Here is a 26,429-nt window from a genome sequence, read left to right as displayed (position 1 = left end):
AGAGCAAGCCCCCAGGTTTCCTGCTTCCTGAGCTCCCGATCCCACCTGTCTGTCCCACCTCTTTGAAGATGTTTTCCTTGGGAAATCCAGCCTTGTTGTTCTTGTCTTGTATCCAGGCTCCTGTTTCTTCATTCAGTGGCTGCTACTGATACAACCCTTTTTAAAACCGTCTCCTCATTGTCATACTCCCAAATCCTGCACTTTTTAATTGTGGGAACTTCTACTTTGCAGACCTGAGGGACCTAGTTACCACTTCGGTGTTTGGTGGAGGCCATCTGAAGGCCTGTGACTCTGCCATGGATGTGTGTGGTAGACTACAGAATAAAACATGTCCTAGAAATGGGCCTGGTTTGCTGGTTAAGGGCAAAGGTAGAGCACAGGATGTGGGTGCAACACCTGACCTTTTCCTTCATGTGCCTCACCAGCAGAAGAAGAGGCTTTACAGAGAAGATACGCACTGCGTTTTAGCCTGTTTCTCAGAAAAAACTCGAAGGCAGAACTCTCCATTCTTGTAAGGCTCAAAAGTGGATGGCACAATGAGGTATGCTCCTCGGGGCAACTTCATGCGTCTGGAGACTTCACGCAGGTTGACATAAGGACCAGACTGGGCTGCTGGTTGGTTCCTTGCGAAGAAAGCACGGTTCATATGAATATCTATGTCATTTTCCAGCTGTGGGAAATGTGTTTTTGTTAGAAACCATTTGACAATTCACTGGTAAGCCAGCCACTCTATTTCAATTTCAGTGCTTTAAAGCCAACTCAAGTTTTTCTTAGCATAAAATAATACATCCGCAAGTGATGGCATAATAGATAACCACCAGGTTTCTGTCATGGGAAACAGTCAGGCAGATAATTAGAAGAGACAAAGATCTTTCTCTATAAAGATTATCTTTTCACATGCCTTTTAGCAATCTGTGATATAAAATGAAAAGATCACAATGTGTGTTCATATCTGGTCAAACTAGTACCTGTTGTACTTAAGTTGCCCACGCATTGAGCCCGCCCTCTTTGCTTTCACAGGCAGCTTGTGGACAAATTTAAAATTAAGAGTATTTTTGAGCAATTTATGGTATGGGATAAGTCTCCTAATTGCATAGCAATTGTAGTATCTGATTTCCTTAAACAGACAGAAAAGAATAGCAAACAGAACAAAGTAGTGGTCACAAGGGTGAGATTTAGGGGCCATATCAGATGATTTACTAACTTCTATTAGTAAGACTAAGGATATTCCTTTGGATTATGTGGAAAACAGTATTTAACTTTTCCTAAGTACCAATATACTCTAAGGCAAGTGAAACATGGCATAGCTCATAAAACAAAACACTGATGTAAGAAGAAACAGTAGCGTAAGAATAACATCTCTGCTATAAACCTCCTATTCATAACTTTTTGTCCACTGGGATGTCTTTCAAAAAATGTGATTCAATGATCCACAAAAAGTGCTGTGTGGTTGACACAGGGTGGGGAACATTGCATACGGATAAGGTTTCTGGCTGTCTAAGATCATAATAAAACATGTTACCAAACATTGCATAATCATTCAGTTTTTCTGTTGTAAACTGCAGAAAAATAAAGGTTTTTTTCCTTTTTTGTACTGAAGATAAGATTGGATTTGTTATATATTCAACAGCCCCATTCTTCCTCCTCACCCAAACTTAAGCTAAGTGGGACTGCAAAGATTAAGGCAGCAGATCCGTATCTTTTTCTATGTATAAAGTTCATTTTCCCTTTGCATCTGCAAGGCTGTTAAAAGAACACAGTTAATTGCTACATGACCACACATTCATTTACTGAGAAAGAACCAAAGGATTGAAAAGCCTAGGAAAAATTGGCGGCACAGGCTGCTGGACCTCAGTAATGAGTATAGACTATTCCTACTGCCAGACACCCCTGGGGTTTCTTTCTTCAGGAATGAAAAGTCTCTTTACCTCAGTATTGACATCTGGGGGGATTACAGAAGGCTGAGTAGGGTTTGCTCATTACCAGGAGCCCTAGCTCAGAACTATAAAACAAATGGATCCACAGAGTCTGGCATTCCTTCTAAACAATATTAGCTATATTTTCTCGATTTTAGAGTGTAGAGACCCTGTTCTGCCTTCATCTGTACTAAACAGACAAATTCTGGCCTCTGTTATACAAACTAAGTGGAAGCCAAGTTTCAACAAGTATAAATGAAGTCAAGACTGGGACTCAGGTGTCTGTAATAAAGCTTTTTGCCCCAGTCCCTTGGAAACGGTTATTCAGAACCTGAGATATTGGTCCAGTGATCTAATAACAAAGCTCTCCAGAAGAGCTGTCATTAGTAGGGAAGAAGTCTTCCTGGTAGCTAAATTCTCCAGTGCAACAGAAGGTGCTCATATGGAAGCTGGAAGTCTTCAGCAGAGACTACATACCTCCTGAGGTATCTGAAAGAAAGAGAAAGAGTTGGTATTAAAGGGTTGCTACATACCCACATCTATCATTAGGGGAAAAGAAAAATCAGATAAAGCCTCCTTCAGACATATAATTTTTTTTTTTACAATCGTGTATTGTAGTATCAGTTATACATGAAGTTTTAGCTTGTGCTAGAGCTGTTCCAAAGGAGAAACAGGATATTCACCCAGAGGAATCTATACAACATTCAATTGCTTTTCTCCTGATACGGTGTTGTGAATGATACTATTGGCTGGAAGTATTTGGGTAAGCCTTTAAGTGCTCAGTCAGGACAGTCAACAAATTAGCCCCACCTGGCTAACCAAAACCAAACTGAGAATTTATTACAGCAGACCTAAAATCTACTGGTCTACCGTTACTGGAATATGCTGAATATATGAAGCTAATGTCACTAGCAGTCAGCCTGTGGATGATGAGATTGCTGTATGGCATTTATAACAGGTAACAAATTTCAAGATTTAGCCCTTCCTAAATTAACTAAACTGCTATGTCAGTCCGTACCACCAAATATAAGGTTGCTTTTCCAAAAGCAATTAGTAGTCTTAAGAGCACAGATTCCAATGACAGCCAAAAAGAGTGTCCTCCATAGTCCCAAAAGAGCTTTTGAAAATATCACCCATACAGCAATTCTGGGGGCGTGAAATGGCCCCTTGAGACCTCAGGTCTTGTTCCTTATAACCAGCACACAAGCTGGCCAGGAGCTTGGTGATGGACACATTTAACAGTTTTGGCAGTAGGCTGTTTGAGCTGCACAACTGCCAAAAGCTCTGCACGGCAGGTAGACTTGAGCATACATCTTTTCACCTTCTCCTCCACAGACATCTATCTACTTTAGGTCACCGCCCATGCTGTCCTAACGGGACCTCCTCAGCCACGGCACCAGCTGCAGTGATGTAAATCTACAACAGTGCATGACCCAAATATCTGGGGTCGTAACTGGATGTCTACCTGAGATTACTTAGCAGCCATGTCTTTCAAAAGAAAGTCTTCATCTTGTTAAGAGTCACCAAGTCTACCCTACTGTGGAAGAGATCAGAGAGTATGCAGATGGGATGAAATAGATGTAAAGCACAAAAGCTCTGCTAACTTCTCCAGGGTTGTACTCAGTGATATGAGCAAACATTCTTAATGTGCAAATTCAGGATGCCAATAGGCCAGGGTGCTTGGCACCACACAGATGGCAACTCAGAAATGTGCTTGGTGAGAACCGTTTGTGAATGCAGACACTTAGGCACTAGGGAAAACCTTTCCTAGTTTTGAACCATCCTGCACAACTTATATTAGCAAAAGTCAGCCATTCCCATCTGCTCCCACCTGTGCTGGATAATGATCTTCATCCAGTGGAATCTATACAACATTTAATTGTTTTTCTCCAGATATGATATTGGGAATGATAATACTGGTTGGAAAATTTTATATTTGCTTCTCTCCCCTTACATCACAGGAATTAGAGGTGACACTGTAGATTTTCCCCCTACATTATATTTTTAGAGACAGAAGCAACGCTGGCAGAATCAGAAAAAAGAAACCCAAAATTACTGAACCAGAACAATAGCATGGTAGACAATGACTCAAAACAATTTTCAAATGCAAGGGAAAAATAATTTAAAAAAGAAAGTGACTACTGAGCACTAATGATAGGCTGTAATCAGAAACACGTATCTGGAATTGCCAGGCACCCTGAGCCTGCCCCCATTCAGATTTTGTAAGAGAAGGCTCTCAATGAGACTGTTGCTAAATTATTGCCTCTAGTTTTACACCACTGTCCTGTTAAAGTGGGACAAAACCTGAGCCTAAATTTATCTGAATCTTTCCATATTATGTGGGTCAGAAAGAAATGAGAGAAGGATTTCAATCATCTTGCAAAATCCAGTTCTTACTGAAGTGTAGTGCTGAATGGTTAAGATGTAGCACATTGCTAATTTTTTCCAGCAAACCAGAAGACGGAATAAAGCCCTTAATTGGGAGCAAACTTTACCTGATAGAGTGAGTAACCAATACTAAGCAGAGCTTCTCCCATTTTCTTCTGTCTCCTGCGGTTCTTCTGTATCAAGCCCACCAGTATAGTACAGCATGGCTCATTTAAACTCCCTTCATGGTCATCGTCTGGTTCGTCCAACCGGATTTTAAACTGGGGATTGGTCCAGTACGTTGCTAAGAATTCCCAAGGTGAGACAAAAAGGAGGAGATTTTGTTGTCATTGTAGCTAGGATGGCTGTCACTCAAATTACAGAGAATATGTCTTTGGAAGGGCTTTTGCCTGGCATTTTTCCAGTCCTTTCCATTACGTTATATGGTTTTGTTTTTGCAGCTATGCTGAATATCAGTTGGAGCCATGGCAAATCAAAGCACCACAGTATTTCCTGGGGAGTAATGACCAACAGGGAGGAGCTGATATCATTAATTCCAGCCAGTCATTTATCTCCAGGAAACATCCTTGGCTAAGGCTGTTATTGTTGCAACAGGACCAAACGCCAGACAGCTTCTCCAGAGGTCTAACCTGAAAATGAATGGGAAACAACACTGCCACTGAACTGTGACACTTTCTTGGCCTACCCAACCCTTTGGAGGATTACTCCAGTCAGTAGCAAAAGCCATGTAAGCAGGAAAAGCAGACAGAGGGAAAAAAAAGAATACAGCCATGAATTAACTGCTTAGTGGGTTGGTAATCCCCAACGAGGAAATAAGTGCGAATTAGATCTTTGCTTAGACTGCCAAGCTTTTGCTTATGGTCTAAACCCTGCAGAAAGAGCTGCACCTCCAAGGCCTTCCTACCGAAGACACCCCACCCCCCCCCCTCCCCAGTTCACAAACATTTATTTTTTGATTGTTTTGTTTGGTATTTCACCAAATGTCCACTTGGCTGGGTCTCTACCTTGGTAGTTCTGGCAGCCCCCAGCAGTCGAACCCCGTCTCCACTGTCCATTAAACAGGGTCAGGTCCCATTTGTTGACCTCATTGCTTGTCAGCGTGTCGGGAGTCAAGTTGCAGATCTCAAGGCGGGTGAACTGCCTTTGAAAATCCGAAAATGCCATCCTGATGCACAAAAAGACCAGGGTTAGTCCATCAGCCTGCAACAGTGGAGGCAAATGCAAATAGATGTCTCTCCCAACAGGGCAACAAACGTCAGTACTACAGAGCTGCCTAAAGCTGCATTAAATTGAACTCTGAAACTTGGAACTGGCTTTTGGGAAACAAAATTTCCCACTCCCTGAATAAGCCGTATCTCCTGGAGACAGTTGTTCTTAACGGCTGCTACACATTATGGGCCCAGACATACCATTTTCTGTCATCCCCAGCTGTGGGCTTCATAAGTAAATTCACTAAAACTGGTGGAACAAAATGTGCAAGGAGATGCCATTTAAGAGGAGGAAGAGTTGGCCCTTCTGGAAGCGTCACTGCAGAAAAACAGTCTTAGCTTGGTGTTTTGCTTTAATTCTATTGTTGATGTTTGTTTTTACCATTCCTAGTAGGTTTGCATGAGTGACAGACCTTGATCACTTCATGCTGCAAGCAGAGGTCTGGTCTCAGTTCTCGGTGCCTTATGGCCCATATAGCTGATTGCACTGGAAGACAGTGGCCGTTTATCTTTCCAGTCTAGGACAGAGTGACATGGGTTCAGTACTGATTCATATACTCATTTAACTCGGATGGGCTTTCCATCAGGTCTGGGTAAACAGACTCTTCCCAAGCTGGTAATCTAAACTTTTTCATTAGTGTGTAACGTTTAGGCAAAAAAACAAACCTCAAAATGTAGAGCAGCTGAGGCTCATTCTTGCCACCTCATTAATTTTATTACCATCTGGTCTCTATATTTTGGATAAGCACTGAGTTATGCAAACTGTAGTAAAAGGTAATATTTGAATGGAAAGGGAGACAAACAAGTGGCTAACAACACATGCATGTCATTATTAACCCCCCTGGGGCTGGCAGCTTCTCTCCATCCAACTGAAAGCACTGCTTAAAGAGCATTATATGCACATACAATGTCCAAAAGATTAAGCTGAACTAACAACTCTCACCAAAACTCTCCATCATCCACTTGCTTATCCAAAGCCCATTTTTGTTTGGGATCAACATAATTCCATTCAGGAGCACTGCAGACAAAGCACAAAAGCAAGCTGTTCAGTTGTATTTTATTCTACAAGATCAGAGAGTTGGGCTTTCTCTTCAGTTACAGCTGATAAAGGAGTATGTATTTCTCCAACAACTAGACCTTCCGCCCCTCCCAACGGCAGCACACACTGCAGCCTGGCTACACAGGGCTGGAATCAGACTGCAACTGTATTTGCAACAAATAAGCCTTAAATTGAATCATCACCGCCAGGTGTCAGAATGTACAAATATTGCAGACTGGCTGGATTAGATAACACACAGCCTGAAAGTCAGGCTGAGCTTCTCCATTGCAAGATCTATTTGGATGCCTGATAGTGTCCCAAGGGAAATGCTACACCCTCCGTGGCTGGGGTCACAAAAGAACAAGAAAGTAAAAAGGTAGAATTAGAAAATATAGTGCAGAAAACAGCATTGCTCCTTTCCCCCTTCTGATGTTAATGTGCAGCAAGCTGGATTCTGCTCTGATCTGCTCCCACGTGACAATGCAGTTCTGCACCTGCCTCAGCAGGGTTGTCCTATGGTAAAATAGGTGTAACAGAATCAGGATATGGCACGTGGGCGTGCCTGAGGCACCTTATCTTGGGGCTGAGCAAAGCAGCTCTGATAAAGGTAAGAATAATTGTAATGTTTATCTCTATTTTCTATCCCTAAGCATAATACAACATCAGCACCAGGACTGCAGTCAGTCAGGGCAGGAAACTGAAATCTCAGTGTTGCATGACAAAATATATTGTGGTCCAAATATAAGTAAAATTTATGCCATTCTAAATATAAAAAATAGAAGAGGTGTTGTCACTGCCATTCTCCTGAGATCCCAAAAAGCTGAAGCCCAGTTTCTGAGACATTTGCAAACTTCTGGGTCCTTAGCTTAGTCAACATCCCTATTTTTTTCAAGATTCTCCAGTAGAACCCAAATATTGGTCTGATTTAGAGCTGAGCACAACCTTAGAGTTAAAGCAGAGGCACAATGGTTTGTCCCTGCTATAATTCCCAGGAATGAGATTGGTTTGCATATTCTACTAAGAACCTGGCACCATCAGAAGGATCAGTCTGAGAAAAGTTGTGCAAAATGACGTGGATATGGCTTACATTGGGCTACTCATAATTAAAATGTGGGCTATTTTCTTTTATGAGAAAGCTCTGCCTGAGGCAGGGAAGAATGTCCGCTGGGCAGAGCAGATCAATATCTAACCTTGCTAATAAATTAATAGTGTTTTATTCCAACTGATTTAGTATCTCTCCTAAATGTGCTTTGTGATTGGATTAACTGCATAGTCTCAATTTAATTTTTAAAAGATACCAGAGTATACTGAAGAAAGAGAAGCAGGGGCACATAAAAACCTACTTATCACTCCAAGCTCCAGTCCATTCCACTTCACCCCAGGGATTTCTAAGCCTCACTAGTTTCTCTGGCTGTCCTCGGTAATATACCTAAAAGATCCACAACAAACAGAGCCTGAGCACTTCCATTATTCCAATCATCACAGGGCAATTGCTTTTCAGACAGGATAAAACATGATTTGTACTTGAGTGATGCAGTCCATTACAATTTGCAATAGTTAAAAGACACCTAGAAGCCTTCCACTCTTATTTTACATTATGCTGTGCCACCAAGTGAGCCATTAGCTGTAGCACTCACCACTTCATATAATGGCAGCATCTGCAGGTAAAAACATCACCTCCAAAACAGCAGAATACCTACATCCTCGAAAGCAGGAGACATCACACAACACAGTGAGGTTGGAAAGAGGTTATTTGGCATGGACACCTCTGTAATGGTTCCAGTTTCAGAGGAGCAGAAGTATCTATGGCTCACTATGAAGGTGAGACTAATGGCAGAGTTCATGAAAGAGGCTCTTATTCCCTTCCCAGTAGCGCTGACTGGCAAAGTACACACTCCCACCTCATGCAGTACAAACACGTGGGGAAACAGCTGCCTCCTCCCCTGTTTCTCCTTTCTATATCCTCCATTTCAGAAACAGCTTGGCCCACCTCTACATTTTCTATTCCAGTCTGTTTGTACAATACAAGTTGCAGACTGCACAGTATACTCTGTATAACTACCAGTACAGAGCTTTCAACCTGGCTAAGTACCACGGGTACTTTCTTTTTTCTGTAAGAGGGTGCATAAGTTAACATTTTTATTTGATCAGTCACAGAAAGACATCAGGAAGTTGCAGGCACTGCAGCCCCAAGCTGGTTTGTATGATGGCCCTGAAAAGGCTGGCTTACCTCCTCTGCTCCAGTGACAGAGTAAGCGTGTCCCTTTACCAGCTTCAGACTTGTAATTGCTTCTATTTCAGCTGCAGTAGTTATCTGGGGCAATAAGAGTATACACATTTAGGACTATATGTTGTGTATGAACTCAGCTTTCATGAGAAAATTAATAAGAGGAAAGATACCTGAAGTGGTATGCAAAAAAATACCAATACCCTTGATGGAAAGTACATTCGAGGTGAGATCCACAGCAAAAGTTCACCTCTAGAGTTTTATGCCCCTAAATATGCAGTCCTAGCACAGCAGAAATTCAAGAATGAACAAAGAAATCTAAACCTAAATCCAATTCCCAGCTCAGGTAACAGACCCAGCCACCTGCAAAGACATGTTCATGTGAACTAAGCTCTAGCCTACCCTGGTTGAGATCCGGCATACCAAAATTCGAACTCTGGTAATCCTATATGCCATGAACCATGATTTCAAACAGGATAATGAAACAGGATGTGAAAGGCAGGAAGTTTCCAAAACATGTACAGACTTCATCTGTAACTTGAGAGAGTTTGTATTACAGGCATCAATAATCTTTAGGACTGAAAACCAAAGCCAGAATCAGACTACAGGCTACAACAAAGTGTCTCACAGAGTTTGCCTCTGGCAGTTGTGTGTCTGGAGCTGAAATTACACAGAATATGAATGAGAAAAGATACTCAGACAATGAAAACAGAGTTTGGGTAGACCAGTCCCCAGTTCATGGCTTTAAGTATTATCACAGGTTGTCTTGTAAAAAGGGAGTCATGACACGAGTTAGTTATTTAGAACCTCATCCTAAGTTTTTCTAATTAGTCGATAAAAGTCTCCCATTAATTGCAGTTTGCTTTTACTTCAGACCTCCCTACCTATGTCTAACATTGGTCTGAGCTTTTGTTACAGTATGGGCTGGAGCCCTGAGAGGAGGAGTGAGGAAAGTAAAGTGACAGCGGTCTCTTACATCGATGGAACAGCCAAGCAGCGAGCCAGCTCTCAGAGCCTTCTGGATGATTTGGTAAAGGTTTGAAGGAGCCCTCCACAGCTCATAGGACTCAGAGATGCCTCCAGTAAAATCCTCAAAGCCCTCCATAGTGGACCCTCCTGTGAGAGCTTCATAAGAGCCATTCAACCTGTGGGACAGATGACAAGAGCTATGTAAGGGGCCATCTCCATCTGTAAGCATTGGCACTGCAGAAAGGTTTATAATGTAGTATCTCTCGGTCTGTGTGACCATCAGTGTGACCTGGGGTACTAGAAGTGAAGCCCCTTGAAACAGCGGTTGGCAATACCCTTCACGGACCTAAAGGAAATGGTAAATAATGGGTGGAACAGAGGCTGCATTTGAGTGACATGCATTGTGTCTACCACCACAACCGCCGGGGCAGTCAGCTTCTGCACACCCAGGAGCACCGCCTCCTGCTTAGCCACCGTACTTGGCATAGGCCTTCTCCAGCAGCGCGCTCCAGAACTCGTTGCCTTCCTCCGAGTGCACGAAGAGCAGCTTCCCATTCTTGGTGGGCAGCCTGTCGTCCACTACAACATCCACCCACTCCCCGTACTGCCAGAACTGATAAAAAGAAGAAAGGAAAAGTTCATGAGGGCTGCTGTGCACCTAATAGCTCCACACTACCATCTCCCTACTCCTTCACCTGTCATCAGTTCTCCTCAATAAGTCACTGTAAGGTTTCATTCTCATGATGGACTCCTCTTCCTTGTAACAGAGGCAAACTCCTCCCAGCCCTGTGAAGTGCTGAGCAGGCTTATTAACGCTGTATTAAATTTTGCTGATAGGTAATATTAACAGCAACTTGTTGCACCTAACATCTAGAACGCTGTGCTCCATGCAGAGCTTACATAGCAGAGAGTTCATACAGGGTAGTCCAAAGGATCTTTTCTTGTCTGTGCTTTTAATGCCCAATTCACTAGGGAAAAACAAACAATGCCCTTGAAAAATGTTGCAAGGAGAGGTCACCCAAAAGGCAAGCACTCAACAAGTGCTAATCCCTACTGAAAATACTGGGAAATGTGTGAAATATTGCTAATGCTAAGTTTTTGCATGAACACTAGAAATATTTACTACAGAATTTGATGCAGTCCGGAAAGAAAAGAAGGTAATTCACACAATAAACCCTCTGCTGAGATGAGCTGTTGGAAGGGACAGGTATGTGCTCTATAACGTCTGTCCTCACCAGAACACCTCCTTTAGCTTTGGAGTGCATCCACACTGCCCGCTCCAGAGCCTAACCCCTAGTGAAAGCAGATTAGCTCAGTCCCAACACACTGGGTGTGCAGGCAGGGAAATCCAGGCAAAGCCACAGGGAGGGGAGGGGAGGAGGAGGAACCACATCAGCCTGAATTCACTCTCGACAGTCAGCAGCGACAGAGCTTGGCTTGACTTAAGTGGTGTGATGGTAAGACAGCAGAATCTAGCCAGTGAGCAGATGTCATTTAACGCTATTTAACTCTGTTCTTTTCTTTCACTCTTCCCCACCAATTTCACTTACACACTGTAATTTTTGAATATTTAGCCTGTGCCAAACACTAAAAAGCTGCTTTCAGCTAAATACTAGTGTTTCCCTCTCTCTGTTCTCAATATCCTGATTATATAGGTACCTGGAAATGAAAGATCCCAGCATAATCCTTCTGGAAACTCTGAGCCTTGGGAACAACACGGTACAGAACATCTGGATTCAAAGTGAGAGATGCAATGGCAGCTAGGAGCCAGCAATCACCTAAAAACACATACATTACAAGGCAGAAGAGTTCATTAATAAATAGGGGTTTGCCAAGCTGATCCTTACACCATTATGTCATGCTCCCATCTAGACTAAAATGCCAGCATTAAGTGCTCTGCAAGGTCCTGCTGGACTCAGTATTGGTTCAGCAATCTATTCCTGGTTTGTTGTGTTATCTCTTTTGCTTGTTTTCCATTCGCGCAGACCACATAGCTATCTTGGGGCCTCTGAGGCTGATCATGGTGGCAATTTCAGTGGTTTAGTTTGGGCTCTGATATTTTGATTTTCTAATGAAGCTGTGAAAGCAGGCTGCTTTATCGACACTTGTTAATGCCCTCAGAAGACCAAGAACACAACCAGAGAGCAAAGGTATTTGCAGTGTGGGTTGCAAAGCCTGGCTGGGCAGCACAGTTAATGACCTGCAGCACTTTAACTAGACACAAGCCACCACACCTGGAAGAGGCAAAGGCTTTTAAGGTGTCCAGAAGGGGGAAAAAGCTCTGGGTTGATAGAAGTGTGGTGGGACTTGATTCCTGTCTTTTGGAGAAGATGTGACAGACAGCAGGAACATTTGAGTGGCTACTCCTTCTTAGCCCTTTCTTTGAAGGTCTGACTCTGAACCAGCATTTAGGGCTATTGTTACAGACTTGCCCATGAGTTTAATAGAAGATGAAGTCTCCCAGGAACTCTGCAAGGAGGTGAGTCCTTTCTCCAGCACACTCCTTATCCCGGGAAGGATGGGCATGCCCAGCCCTTCCTGGAGGCTGTGTGTCTCCCAGCTGGAGCTGTTTGCTGGGTTGATTACATGATTGTTGTGGGTTGGAGCTTGGGTAAATAGAAGCCTCTATCACACCAAAGGTGGTGCCCCTGAGAAGCTCAGTGACTCATGGGTTTCTTACAGTATTTGCATACTGCAAACAGTAGAAAGAACTTTTGTGATTCTCTGTCATTTCTGAGGTGTGCAGTGAGTCTAGGAAAACAAAACTGCTCTGAAGCTACTAACATTTTTCTGGTTCCCTGTGGATTATATGTGCCAAGATGTAGTTTCTTTGTGCAGGTGCATATTCTGCAGAAGGAATTGGCATAACAGCTCTTACTTCAGTGGAAATAAGCTAACAGAGAAACCGATGAAAGATTTTAAACTGTAGCTTGATTTAATGTTGCTGTTCAACATCTTTGTCAGTAACGTGGATGGTAGGATTGAGCACACCCTGAGCAGTTTTGCCAATGACACCAAGCTGTGCGGTAGACAGGCTCAGGGAAGGGATGCCACCCAGAGGGACAGTGACAGGCTTGAGAGGTGGGCCAAAGCGAGCCCTGTGGAGTTCAACAAGGCCAAGTGCAAGGTCCTGCACATGGGTTGGGGCAACAACCCCCAGTACTGATGATACAGGCTGGGTGGGGAATGGATTGAGAGCAGCCCTGAGGAGGACATGGGGGTGCTGGTGGATGAAAAGCTCAACATGGCCCAGCAGTGTGTGCTTGCATCCCAGAAAGCCAACTGTACCCTGGGCTGCATCAAAAGCAGCGAGGCCAGCAGGGCTCTGCTCCGCTCTCCTGAGAACCCCCTGCAGTGCTCTGCTCAGCTCTGGGGCCCCCAGCATAAGGACATAGAGCTGTTGGAGTGAGTCCAGGGGATGCCACAAAGATGCTCAGAGGGCTGGAGCACCTCTCCTGTGAAGACAGGCTGAGGGAGTTGGGGTTGTTCAGCCTGGAGAAGAGAAGGCTCAGGGAGACCTCATAGCGGCCTTCCAGTGCCTAAAGGGGGCCTGCAAGGAAGCTGGAGAGGGACTTGTGAGCAGGGCCTGTAGTGACAGGACAAAGGGCAAAGGTTTTAAACTAAAAAAGAGTAGCTTTAAATTAGCAGGAAGAAATTCTTCACTGTGAGGGTGGTGGGGCACCGGAACAGGCTGCCCAGAGCAGCCGTGGGTGCCCCATCCCTGGGGGTGATCAAGGCCAGGCTGGACGGGGCTCGGAGCAACCTGGTCTGGTGTCCCTGCCCATGGCGGGGGGCTGGAGCTAGGTGAGCTTTAAGGTCCCTTCCAACCCAAACCATTCTACGATTCTGTGTCTTACAGCAGCAATTAACTGTTTAGATTGACTTGGGCTTTATGATTTAAGTGTAAAGGCAAGATGTGGGGGGCAGCCTGGTGCTGTGTACTCGCTGCGGCCTGCACCCCCGTGGGCTGGGGCAGAACCAGCTGTTCCCAGTTAGCTCAACGGTGACTGGAGAAACACCTGTGAAATCACCAGTACAATGGCCGGTAACTGCCTGAGCTGTCTGATTGGGTTATGGGTGCAAAAGTGTGATCTGCCCAGTATGCCAGCCCAGGTGTTTCCCATGAGGAGAAAAAAACTAGCATTAGTATGTGAGGTGCTGCTTGTTCCTTCTCTCAGGGCTGTTCTGAGTTATCTTAGCTGCCACATTCAGGAAGAAGGTTCAAGCCAGAAGGGGGTAGAAAATGGCTGGATTACCTGCTTCTCACTGTCCACCTGCGTTTCGTCTGAGAAGACGTTAAAACAAAATTGTCCTGCTTGTTCTGTGCAAGTGAAGTTTGAAGAGGAATGTGAGGCGGGTTAACTGCTACTTTTCTGCAAAGCTGTTTGAACCAAGAGCTCTTACTTGAAAGGTAAGGTTTCCTTTGCAGATTAAAAGCTAAATTAAAATAAAGGGGTTGTGGCATGTTTAAACTGGAAATAGGAAAAAGTGCTGCTGTGCATATAGAAAAAGAGAGTCCAAAAGCCTGGGCCTTTAGAACAACTATGATGAAAAACCTTCTCAAGCTCATCTTCAGACAAATTATTTTACAAATTATTTTGTATTCTGTGGGAGAGGATGCAACTCACTGGCCTGGAAGGTTCCTCTCAGCCTTGGGTACCTGTGTATAAGCAAACTTAGGAGAACACGAGGTGGGGGGGGAAGAGGCTTTGAGAACCTCCTCTCCTGAGAAAATGAGACTGGGAAGGCTCGGATCTGCTTTGTATCTATTTCTTTGAGACTTTCCCTAGTACACGTGTATGCCTTATGCTGTTATAGTTTTGCTTTTGCTTGGAGAGGTAGAAATAATGGTGATGAGTGTGGGGAATGGCTCTTCAGAGGAGGAAGATGAAAAGCCTTATAAAGTTAGACCTGAAGCCCTCATTTTCTCGACTACCCCAGGTTTTCTTCTTGCCCTGGCTGTTCCTGGCACAATGCAAAGCACCGAAGACTATTTCTGGGAAAGTGTCGGGGGGGGGGGGGGGGGGGGGGGGAGCCTGCTGGTGTCCCTGTTGTGTCCCTCCAGCCCCAGTGAGGCCAAAGAAGGTCTCCAGCAGTGATGAGTTGATGCTCTCCTAAGGTGCGACATCTGGAAGTGTTATCCCTTCCTGGTCTAGGCCAGGCTTTTACAGCTAGTGAAGGGGAAACTACTCTGGGCTTTGCTGAGGGTGGCATATGTTTGATGCACAATTAGGCAGAGGAATTGGTGAAATGAGAGGAATTTCCTTAAACATCTTATTTACTTCCCTGACTCTGAACTGAACAGTTTCAGAACCTCAACCCTGTAAGATGCCAAATGCAGTGTAAAATCCTTTATGGCTCTCTTATGGTACAAATTAACTTCTTAGCATCAGGAAGAGCAAGTGACATTGGCACTTCTGCCTCCCACAAAAACCATGCAATCTAACCTCCCAGGGAAGCATTAGGGGCAAGTCTGTTCAAAGCACATGTGGAAAGAATTGTATTGAAAGAATTGCAGTGGTGAACTTGGCCTTAAAAATAGCTATGCCTGCCTTCAGCAATGCAAAGTCTTTTCTCTAAACCTTACTTGGAGGCCTAATATCTTTGGCTAAGCTTGTGGCTAGGCAAGTATCAACCGTGCCCTCCAAAAGGAACCAGCTGGGAGTTGGCTGCTGTGCAATAACTTGATAAAAATGAAGGTTTGCACGAGGCGTCTAGATGCAGATGGTTTGGGGCCATCTTTATATACAAGTGATGCATGACATTCAGGTTCCTATGATATTGGCTTTAAGATGAATTAGAGGCTGCAGGAATCTGTCTGCACAAAGGAGCTTCCAAGATGGAGCCTAAACAGCACAGGTTGCCTGTTACCTTCCTGCACAACCCCACAATGGGATCCTGGCCTGGGTTTCTCAGCCCTACTGGATAATAGATTGCTAGTTCTAAAAAAGTACAATTTGGTAGTAGATGTTCCTTTTTTTAAAGTTCAACATGATTTTGCCCGCAGCAAATTTCAGAGTTTAGTTTGTGGTTGTGCCTACAGGATAGTGCAACGGCACAAGCTCCCTAGAAAGGCAGCTTAGGTATGACCACTCAAACTAGTCCTGGTTCAGCTGCAGGTCATCTTGAAAACTGTGAGGAAACTATTTGATTTCTTTCCTAAAAAGTGAATTTTGGAGAGAAAGGAAATGAGGCCAATTGGCCAACGAATTAAATATTTAATCAGAATGTATTTCCAACACAGTTGTAGTCAGAAAAATGAGCAGAAATGCTTTTTGGTATTGTCACTGTATGCTTTTGAAGTTGTAGTCTTTTAGCTTATAAAAATAAATTTTTAAAAAAAGTCTTCTCAACGTTACCCTTGCAAGGCTAAATCACCTACAGGCACATACACTGCTTTCCACTCGGTCTCATATTTCATGAACAAAAGTTTCAGATGAGTGCCAATTACAGTGTTTACTGCTGCTTCTGAATGTGCTAAAAAGAAGCCAGCTTGATTCCTGGATCTGAAGTAATTTCTAATGTTAGTAAAGTGCAATTCTTGGTGTGTGGGGTTTTTTTTTTTATTATTTTAAATAAGCAATTTTGACCTTGAGTTTGTGATAGAAAGGGTAAACATGAAGCCTAGCTATGCCTAGTTCTCTGTGTGTGTGTGTATATCTATATATATATATATGATATGTGATCTTGGAGAATTACACTGACTGTTAGTGAATCACTTGCTGCTCACAGATGTACTGAGATGGCTCATGTTCTCAATGCTACACAGGAGCCTCCTGGTTTACAGAGATAATCGAATTGCTGCAGAGAATACAGAATCCTTGGTGACCTGGGAGCCTGAGCAACTCCTCTATATTGATGATGTTTACCCAAGCACACTGCACTCACAGAGGCCATAAAATAAATGAGAAATTTGATTAGTTTCAGTTGCTACAGAGCCGTGCTTAGTTTCTGTTTAGCTGCTATCAAAGTGTCTAGACGCAGCGCATCTAAATTCTTCATTGACCTAGTGATGGTGAGTTTAAGCCAAAAGTCCAAGTGTCTGGTTCCAAGATGTAACTGGACAGTATGGAGGCATTTCTGTCCTGACTGTACTCTGGTTTGTTGCTATTTCAGTAATGCCTGGTGTTCAGAAGGGATCCAAAAACAATGCTGTGTCTCTTGCTTCCCGGTTTGACAAGCAGATTTGACTCTCAGCTTTGGTCTCTGCTGGAAGCCCTTCTTCAGAGCTCATAGTACCTGGGGCATCCTACCAGACATCAAGGAAGCACTGGCCCACTAGCTTTATAATTTCCAGCAGTACATGCTGTTCCTGCCTTGAGATTTCTAAAGAAGGCTTCCTGAATTTTTTTGTGGAAATGAATTAAGCTCTGCAGCTGTGTACAGAAAGGCAAAGGAGGACCCAGTAAAGGAACAGGCTTTCTTCTCTTTGGGGTCTCAGAGTTGTCAGTGAATGTATTTTTTGAGATCTGGGGGGGGATACCTGCTAGAACAAGCATCTCCCATACCTCTGTGCCCATGGGACTGAACATCAGAAGGGCCATATATTAATGTCCATAGTAAAATAAGTGAACAGACCCAGTACTGTTAAGCACTCTTCTACCTACAGGAGCTCCAAAGGCTCCCTAAACAGGTATCAGATGTGTCTTCAAGCTGTTGGGCTTTGGTTTGTTCTCCAATCTACCCAGTCCTCTCAAATCTGCTCGTAAGACAAGATGCGCACAAAGCATGCATGGGGTGGGCTCTTCAGCTGGCATGAACTGGTGCATCTGCCTTGACTTCAGGGCACTTCTCCAGCTGACAGCCCAGGCAGAAGGAGCTCCAGTGCCCTGCATAACCTTTGAGCCTTCAGAATAGAAGGTGCCCCATGAATGCAAACAGTGTGCATCTGGAAAGCTAATATTAAACTGAGAGGGTCTGAGTATGCTTTATATTACTTAAATTAAATTTATGCCACTTGCTTCTTAAGAAATTCTGCAAACTATCTGAATAAGTTAACCCCAGAATTGATGCAAGAAAACTTCATAAGTCACCTTTAATAACTAAGACTATGTGACTGCATTTCAAGTTGTTACTAGGCTATCAAAAAGATATGGTTCAAAGAACATTTAAAATATTTCAAGTCTTTCAAGTTCCCATCAAACTTCCCAAGCTGATATTCATCTAGCTTATGCTGTTGTCAAAGAAATAAGTTTAATGGAGTGAGACTAACTCTGGGTTTTCTTGCTGCTTTTGTTCACATAAACCCAGACTTGCAGTGTTATTTTTAAAAGAAAAGAAACATGCCAGAGATCATTAAAAATAGGCTCTATTTCCCTAAAAGACTTGTTAACAGGTCACATACGTGGCTTGTGTAAGTATGTAATCAGAGTCTGTTTCAACAGAAGCACTTTACATGAGGGCTTTAGTAACAAGGACTTTGATATTCAAGGTACTAGATCGAATACCAAAAAAGCATAGTATGCGTCAGAGATGTAAAGCAAATACCTGAACACTAGAAAGGAAATCCTGTGCCTGAAGTTTATTTTTGTGAAGGGTCAGTGTGTATAGAAGTGATTGTAAGCAGCCTTGCAGAAACAAATTGGATTGTCTTTGATAATATTATCTTTTGAGAAGGAGAGAGAAAAAGAAGCTCCTAACAAAAGCAGAATCGGATTTTTGGGCTTTTCTTCTAGGTTTAGGGGTGGCTTTCAGGACTAGCACTTGGGGTACTGGCTTGGGAAAACCCAGGGCCACACACCATCCCCAGATTCACAAGAGGGCTTTGGGTCCGGTTCTGTTGTTACCACTATTTGATGGATTTTTGGCACAGCTCTGTAATGAAAGCCCATTTAGCACAAAGGACTGGAGCTCCACAGAGACATTCAGGAGGTGACAGAAATAAGAAGGGACTCGGGATATTTGCATTCTGTTTCTAGGCTTAAAACAAATAATACATTGACCTCTTCTAGTTTAAGAGCAGGTTAATATTCTTCAGTCCTTTAGCTTGTAAACTGTCAAGGAAAATAAGGTTTTACTTCAGACATATGATCTTTACTTTTTTGTGTGTGCTATTATAGAAACTTCCCAAATTGAAGGTGACAAGAAATGTCACTTTTATTACTTATCTGAACCATTTCCCTAAAATACAGTAAGCGATTTCCCCATACTCTGTTCCAGCATCCACCAAATAAATATCCTGGAGCAAGTATATGATTGGGCATCTTATTTTTAGCATTTGGAGCACAGGCCCACACACCAGGGAATTTTTTAGCAATTGCTTTAATGGTGCTGTGTTTACAGGACCAGTATTGGTATTATTTATTGCCAATGACTTGCAGAAATTGTTTGAATCTCATTTGCACAATGGATGGGCTAGAAGACCAGTAAGGTCAGGAGTACTGCAGTAAGCAGTGCAGGAGGGAGAAAGGCTGATTTCTCTGTGTCTAATCTATCAAATTCTCATTACAAGAGTTTCAGCCTTCTCGCCTCTATATGTAGTCAGGAGAGGTTGCTGCTGCTGTCTTCTGGAGCTGGATCTTATCAGCAAGGCAGGCAGAGAAGGCAGCTAGCTGCTGCTGCAGCTATTCAGAGAGGGAATAAAAAGCTCCCTTACAGCTGCCTTCTGGCTGCTTGTATAGGAGCTGTGTTTAGACAATGGCAAACACTGGAGAAAAATGGGTAAGAAAGTTTTTGTATGATGGATCTCCAGGAGAGGGTGAGTGCTGGCTGAGAGACATCTCATGAGCGTCAGGCCCTAATTCGGGGAGCTGAGCAGCACTGCCTTTTTTGGCTGTGTTTGCACAGTGTGGCTGGTGCCTGGTTGCTCCTGTCCCTGCTCGCAGCTCTACACCAAACGCTGTACAAGCAGAAGATGTATTCAGCATAAAGGGCTTGGAACAATTTGCTTCTTGTGGGTGGTATTACAAAGTTTGCATGCTCCAGTCATTTTTTTTTTTTTACTATGTGGTCCTCTTTTCTAACTCATGCCTGCAAGCAGATGGTCCATCCTGCTTGGCTTGAAATGGCACATCATCGCCCCAGCCCCTGTATGAAACCAGTTCCTTGGTTGTTGTATATTTGGTTTGTGTGTTTTTTCCAAGGCTGGAACTTGCTCTGCCTCCCAAATAAAAATCCCCAATGACTAGGCTACAGGGTGACACTTCTCTGATGTCCCTTGTCCCCTGAGTCTTTGGAGCTGCTCCTGCTGGGATGGGCATGAAGCCCACTCTCTTGCTTCAGGGCAAGTGCTCTCATAATTAGATTGATGTCTGTGTCCAGCTCTGTCTCAAGAGGTGAAAAGCAAGCCAGTCTTCTGCACCGCAAAGGGATAATCAGCTTCCTACCTCCAGGAGACCGTTTGGTGTCTCCCACATTTGACACAGCTCTTACAAACCCAAATATATATATGTATACCCTGTCTCAGGCAGCAATGCTGGTGTGTGAGTCCCCTTCTTGGGTATCTGCCTCTCTCCGTACTATGTCTGGGAGATAGCCAATAAAATGGTATGTGTATGAGGCATTTTTAAATGAAGCTTCATTTGGATTTTTTTTTCTTCTTCCAAAACAAAATTCAGAAGTGCTGTACATACCCAGCTCTCCTTGGCAGACATCTGTTCGAGTAGCTCCTCCAATTATAAACTGAGGGTTGGCACATAACTCCTGAAAAGACACATTTTTGAAGTATGCATCACCCTTTCTGGTCTGAAAAGTTCCCATTACTTGTTCCCTGTTTCTATCTTCCAAAAATATTAAACACTTTCAACTTTTCTTAAAAAGTGTATCCTCTGTCTGATTAACATGGTGTCAGAACAATGTTGCCTTATTAAATGGAATACTTTTTTTTTTGAGGCAAATCCTGAAGCCCTTTGCTACTTGAGGCTGTCAGTGAAATTGGTGAGAATTTCTGCTACTGTGGTGACAGAGGTGAAAATTCAACCTCTGCATTTACATCTTATTTCATCTTGCTGTGGTTTTGGCTCAAGCAGTGCAAATGAGTTTGTGACCATCGCTGCTGACTCTGGCACTGGAGCTGTGCTGAGCTTCCGCTGCCATTGGCATGCAGGGTGCTCTCCCACCCCGACCCTGCTTTCTGGGAGGCCAGCCATGCAAATGCTTTTAGAGACATCTCCCCTTTTTTCCTCGACCTCTGGGGCCAGCCAAGTCGATTATGGCAATGACTGTCCCTCCTATCTTGGCTCTGAGCCCTCCAACAAGACATGCCCTATATCAGAAGCTAGTATTGTCCCTCGAGACAAAAAAAAAAAAAAAAAAAAAGTCTTCCCTTTTTCCCAGGCATTTTCCATGAGCTTCTGGATGGCAGCAAGGGGCGGTTCATAGGAAGCCTAACTTGGCAAGCAGGGTTGAGGAAGGCTTAGACAGCCACCATCTCTCCCAGGGAGCAGTTGACAGCTCTGAGCATCCTGTGGAGACAGGGACAGCCCAGGACTTGGGGGGTGTGTGTGTGATGAAGAGTCAGTTTGTGAATCTCCTCTCACAATAAGTGTGATCTCAGCTACGTCCTTTTTGCTTCTGTGGTTATCTAGCTTGTCAGCTGCCTTGCAGCAGTCTCGGTGGATCAGAGTCAGGAGTAGGTTACCACACGGGAAAGGGTTTGTGTTGGTTTTTCCCCCCTCCTTCCGAAATGGTGCACCTGGTGGCAGTCAGTGGCATATGACTTATTACTCACCTGGATGCCTGTCCTTTCTGAGCCACTGCCAAGTGCCACATACAGCTTTTGCACAACTACGTTTCTGTCTTCTTTCCATAAACCCACTGTTGAAATTGGAAGATAGGTCTTTGATGGCAGTGTCTGATGCTCGCTGTCTGCAAACCAGCAGTCACACCTTGGGCAACAGCAGGGGGATGTGACCTTAGCAGTGGATGTTTATTTTGCAGGGGGCGTTTCTCCAGCAGATCTCCAGAATGCCCACTGGGTCCTGCTGCCTGTTTCAGATGCAGGCAGCTAAGTGTCCCACCGTCCTGCAGTCGCAGGCAGAGTTTGCAGATGGAAACCTATTGGCCAGTTGAAAAAGTCTAAAAAATGAGCAGGGCTGTGACAGGAGTCATCCATGATGAATAAAAGTAGGTCAGATCCTGGTCCCTCCATCAGAGAGCAAAGCAGAAGGTGTTAGTCACCTTGCAGCAGGGGCTGGGCTCTACCCCACACATAGGGGTGAGCCAGTGGGTCCTGGTGCTTGTGGATTAAGTGTCCATAAACTGCTTGTGTCCCTGCTGAGTGCCAGGAGGGCAGAGGGGTCCCACAAGGGCAGGTCTCTGGAGGGCAGAGCTGGGACATCTAACCCCGTTGGATCTCAACCCTTGGTTGTTCCTTACCCTGCTACACTCGTGGCTATGCCTCTTCCTGCAGTGGACACAATGTTCCTGTATGAGAAGCCCAAGTCTAATTTAATGAGTTTTTGAAGGTGGATCTTCTCCCTGGGTAGGCAAAGCCAAGAGGCACAGCCATGGTACTTGTTGCTGAAACATCCAGGTGCCAGAGTGAGGTGCTAATGGACAAATGGGGTTGCCAGGGTAGAAACTTGGAGTTACTAAACCTGCAACTTTCTGTTTCTTACTTTTCAGGTGGAAATAAAAAAAGTAAAATTCAAAGCCTTGTAATTTTCCCTTCTTCTCATCCTCCTTGCCCTCATCAGAGGAAGGTAAGTTGTTTGGGCTTTTTTCCTTCCTTCCCCTGTTTTTCAATTTTTCTTGATGTTGCAAGGAGGGAGGAGCAAAGCAGGGACAGGAAAAAATGACTGAAAAATGAAAGTGCACAAAAATCTCTGAAGCCCTGATTCTGTGGTTTAAAAAAAAAAAAAAATCAGCATCTAATCTTTCCTGATGAAAATTACTTTTTTAAAAAGAAAGGCCATTTATGGGATATATGTATTTGGGTAATAACAGTTCCAGCAGTTGCTCTTTAACTGTTCTAGGCAGCTTGAAGTGAGGCAGAGGATTTTACGTCAGTTAGCCTGATTTCCTAGGATTGCACAGCAGCAAGATCTTGGTGTGGGCACTGTTACAACTGATGGTCCTGGGGTGCCCTGTGGTCTGTCTGGGTACATGTGGGGCTTTTGCACCCATCTCTGGAGCGTACCCTGGACTTGCAGCTCCATGGAGCTGGGATAGACGGGAAGGAAGTAGGTTCCCATGAAGCAATTACAGGTTTCTTTGCTTTATAAAGGGCTTAGAAGGTTTTGATTTCTTTTTTTCCCCACCCTCTTTTCAACCTTGCTTCTGCTAACCATGGAGGTAAAGCAAGACAGGAGAAAAAACCAAAACATACGGGAATACTGGGTATTCAGGCTCACCACTGATTTAGCAAGGATGTTCAGGTGGGCTTTGGTTAGACCCGAACCCAGTAAAACAGGCAGTCGTAAAGCACTCTTACCGTGGGGCGCTTCCAGATTATCCCCTGGGTTTTGAAGGAGTATGGTCCCAGGTCCTGGTAGCCCAGCACGGAGGGACAGGCTGGGAACTCCTCATCCTTGAACAGGGTGCCAGCCTGCAGGCACTGCTGCTTCAGGGATTCATAGTCCTGATTCAAATACTTGATGGCATTCCTGTTGGATCCGAGCCCGTCAGCAGCCGCTCTTTCCTGGCACAGCCTCGCCGCAACCCTGGACATGCCTGCCCACCCTCCCAGCTTGTGGTGCAGCTCTGTCTTTGCCTCCTGGGCAAGAGAAGGTGAATATAGGCAGGTAGCAGGCTCGGGTGGAGCTGTGGGCTGCCCGAAGTGCTCCAACAGCCCTGGAGGGAGGAGGCACCAGAAGTGCAAATATGTACCTGAGATGTACCAGAGAGATGTGGGTAGGGAGCAGGTGGGGGCACAGCCAGAACAGCAGGGATTGTTGTCTTACTCCCTCGTTATTTGCTTTTTTGCTGCCCCTTTTTAAAATAGGCTTTTAACAAGGAGCAAGGGAAAGCAGTGGTTTTGCAGGCACACCTGTTTACACATGGAAAGTGATTGTGTGTGTTCAGTGTGCTGAGTCAGGTTTGTGGACCAGAGGTTCAAAAATCCAGATGAAGATGGTTTACAGTTCCTTTCCTTCCTTCTGAGATCATGCTTTATATTGTTGGAGGGTTGCACAGCAACAAAACCTGGAGCTGTTTTGCTGTGGGGGTTTTTTAATTCTTTTTGGTGCTGTCAAAGCAGTGTGATTTTATGAGTTAATTTATTAGCAATAAAAGGTGTGAACTTGACAGAGCTAGAGATGACCACTTGGCCATATGACCTGCAGAGGGCAAGGATACAATCCAGGAGCACGACCTAGGCCAAAAATGGAAAATTTTATCACCAGGAGGCGAGCTGGTAGCCCCTGCTCCCCACTTCCAGTGTGACCTTGGGCAAAAGTCACTGTACCTTCACAGTCTATAAAAATAGGGTCTTATCTCAGCTAGTTAGCCATCATATTTACAGTCTTTTGTTGGTGCTTCCTGGATAGAAAGTGTTTACCAGCAAAAAACCAAAGAAAGCCTTGGATGCAGAAGGTTTTTTAGACCTTAAAAAATAGTGATTCCTGTTCTTGTAGCAGAAAACCTCCAAGTTTCTACCTTGGCAACCCCATTTTGTACTGATACAGGTGTGTGTACCTCCCTGGCAAGGTGGCAGCAAATGTCTGTAGGTTCAAGAACTGAAGCAGGAGCAATTTTCCACAGAGCACAGCTGCTCTCTGCTGTCTTCCTATTTAATGGCCAAGTTTCCCCAGCAAAGCCCCACTGCCTCTCCAGCTAAGAGCTGGGTAAACAGTAACCTTGTTAGTCATCAAACATGCTCTCTGGCTACCCCTTGGTAAGTTTAGACAGAAGGTGTGGGGAAGGGAAGAGAGAATTTTTAAGGTCTAAAGCCCGTTGAGATAGAAGAGTCCAAACAGAGGCTAGCCACATTGCTTGTCTGCAAATATTTGAACAGCATGAATGCAAGAGTAAAGGAAATTACTTGGTTGGTTCCAGGTGGGCACAGGTAAAGAAGGCTGAGCTGAGAGAATTACTTTACTGGTTATCCCAAAATTAAATTAATACTGTTGAAGTAAAGGAGAAGGATGGCCAGTATTTCATTCTGTTATGTTTCAGTACTTCTAGGTGTGTCTGTGTACTGAACTAGAGTGAAGAGTGGAATAATAAAGGATTGAGGGGAGGGGGTTTTTCTTTCCAGGACTTTTTTTTTTTTTTTCCTGAAAAATAGACCCACTCAGAGGTACCCACTTTCTCTGCTCATGAGGCAGAATGCTGCTTCCTTACCCTCCCAGTACCAGCCTCTTGTGCTGAAATTTCCTCTCTTCCTGTGGTCCAGAGTCACACTCCCATTTTGCTGTGATTGCTGTAAGCTGCAAGCTTCATCAATGTTGTTCGTGGACAAGCATGGTGCTGCAGCATTTGCGAAATGCCATTTTGATCAGGAAGCTTTTTTCCCCACATACTTTTTCAGATGTACGCTTGATATGCTGTATGTTCTGTAACTCCAATTGCCACTGGCCACAAGTGGGCATAGAAGGGGTGAACCCTTTTGCATCACCAGCATTTTAAGGTGTCACACAGAGGAAATACAATCAGATTTTAATCTTTATAAATTCCAGTAAAATGTACCATGGGATTTTTTCTGTCCTGTATCTCACATCTGGGAAGAGGCTGAGGGCAGCTATTTTCTCTGGCAGAGGCTTGGACCAGGTAACCACCCAGTGTGTCCACCATGACCCTCTGCTCCCAGTGATCTGTAGTGCAGCAGTTTAAATTCATTCCAAGCTTGATCAGCAGCAGCATTATTTGTGTAGAATGTGATACACAAGCACCATCTAGAGGATATAAAGAAGAGAGAAAAATGATGACTATAGTTGACTACAGCAACAACAGTTATATTATGGGGGGGGAAGTTTTCAGGTTCCCTGTGACTCTCAAAAACTGCTGATGAAATGGCACTAACCATTAGTTAGTGCTATTTGCCCTAACTAGGGAAACAGCAACCAGAAAAAAAATTATGACAATTATTCTGATTTTTCTTCCTTCTGGGATTTGCATATTTTTGCCTGGCCCTTCCTGCTTTCCTTCCCCTCTCCCCCTTTCTTGACGATAGCAAGAGGGTGAGAGAAATGGGGAAGAATCAAATAAATCAGGAAAATGCATTCATCTTGGTTTCAAAGAAATGTCTGCAAATTTCATGAAATCAAAACTTTTCTGTATCTGTGGAAATCTTCAGAAGAAAGTAACTGACAATTATTTAGCAGTTCTAGATACGTTTTTGCTCTAGCGCATTAGGGAGAAATGAAATGGCTTTCCTGCACTGCAGCACTTGGCTAATGAGAATTAAAGCTGCTTAGCTATATTGTAGACCCTACAGCATGAAAAGGGATTAGCTTATTTAGAGAGCTTGCCTTCTCCTGTTCTAGATGTAAGGGCTTCTACCCACCCTGTTACCATCAAAATGGAATGACTATTAATAGGCAGACTAGTGCCAGCTATGAAAGGTCCTAAGTGTTTGTCTGTAAGATTATTCTTTTAGAGGTTGTAATATTCTGTCTAAATATTTGAGGAGGGAGGGGGTGCTACAAGCTGCAGCCTAGCAGGTTCCCTGTAGGGAAATGCATCTGAAATTAGACATGATCCTGCTTATTTGTTTTATAAAAACCGGAAGATTGTTGGTGCCTGAGGAGAAGGAAGGTGGCATGCTGCAGCAGTAAGGCTGGCACCCAAGGTGTGAAGGCCTG

The 26,429-nt window shown here is 44.1% G+C and overlaps 1 protein-coding gene across 1 annotated transcript in view; it reads right to left on the bottom strand.

Moving 5' to 3' along the window:
• Positions 1–23,447, bottom strand: part of LOC130157703 (calpain-8-like) — a 31,440-nt gene extending 7,993 nt beyond the window's left edge. The window contains exons 1-12 of the mRNA XM_056357604.1: positions 23,120–23,447; positions 20,319–20,388; positions 11,407–11,525; positions 10,227–10,360; positions 9,755–9,923; positions 8,782–8,865; positions 7,895–7,980; positions 6,456–6,530; positions 5,309–5,469; positions 4,412–4,587; positions 2,394–2,405; positions 459–670 (exon numbers count right to left, since the gene is read on the bottom strand). Of these exons, the coding sequence (XP_056213579.1) occupies positions 459–670; positions 2,394–2,405; positions 4,412–4,587; positions 5,309–5,469; positions 6,456–6,530; positions 7,895–7,980; positions 8,782–8,865; positions 9,755–9,923; positions 10,227–10,360; positions 11,407–11,525; positions 20,319–20,388; positions 23,120–23,356 (1,535 nt within the window). The 5' untranslated portion in view covers positions 23,357–23,447. The remainder of the gene's footprint in view (positions 1–458; positions 671–2,393; positions 2,406–4,411; positions 4,588–5,308; positions 5,470–6,455; positions 6,531–7,894; positions 7,981–8,781; positions 8,866–9,754; positions 9,924–10,226; positions 10,361–11,406; positions 11,526–20,318; positions 20,389–23,119) is intronic.
• Positions 23,448–26,429: the final 2,982 nt, after the last annotated feature.

Source organism: Falco biarmicus, chromosome 12 (assembly GCF_023638135.1).
Source record: "Falco biarmicus isolate bFalBia1 chromosome 12, bFalBia1.pri, whole genome shotgun sequence".
NCBI classification, from domain to species: Eukaryota; Metazoa; Chordata; class Aves; order Falconiformes; family Falconidae; genus Falco; species Falco biarmicus.
Note: the sequence above shows the minus strand (reverse complement) of the source record. Positions and strands in the feature narration are given on the sequence as shown.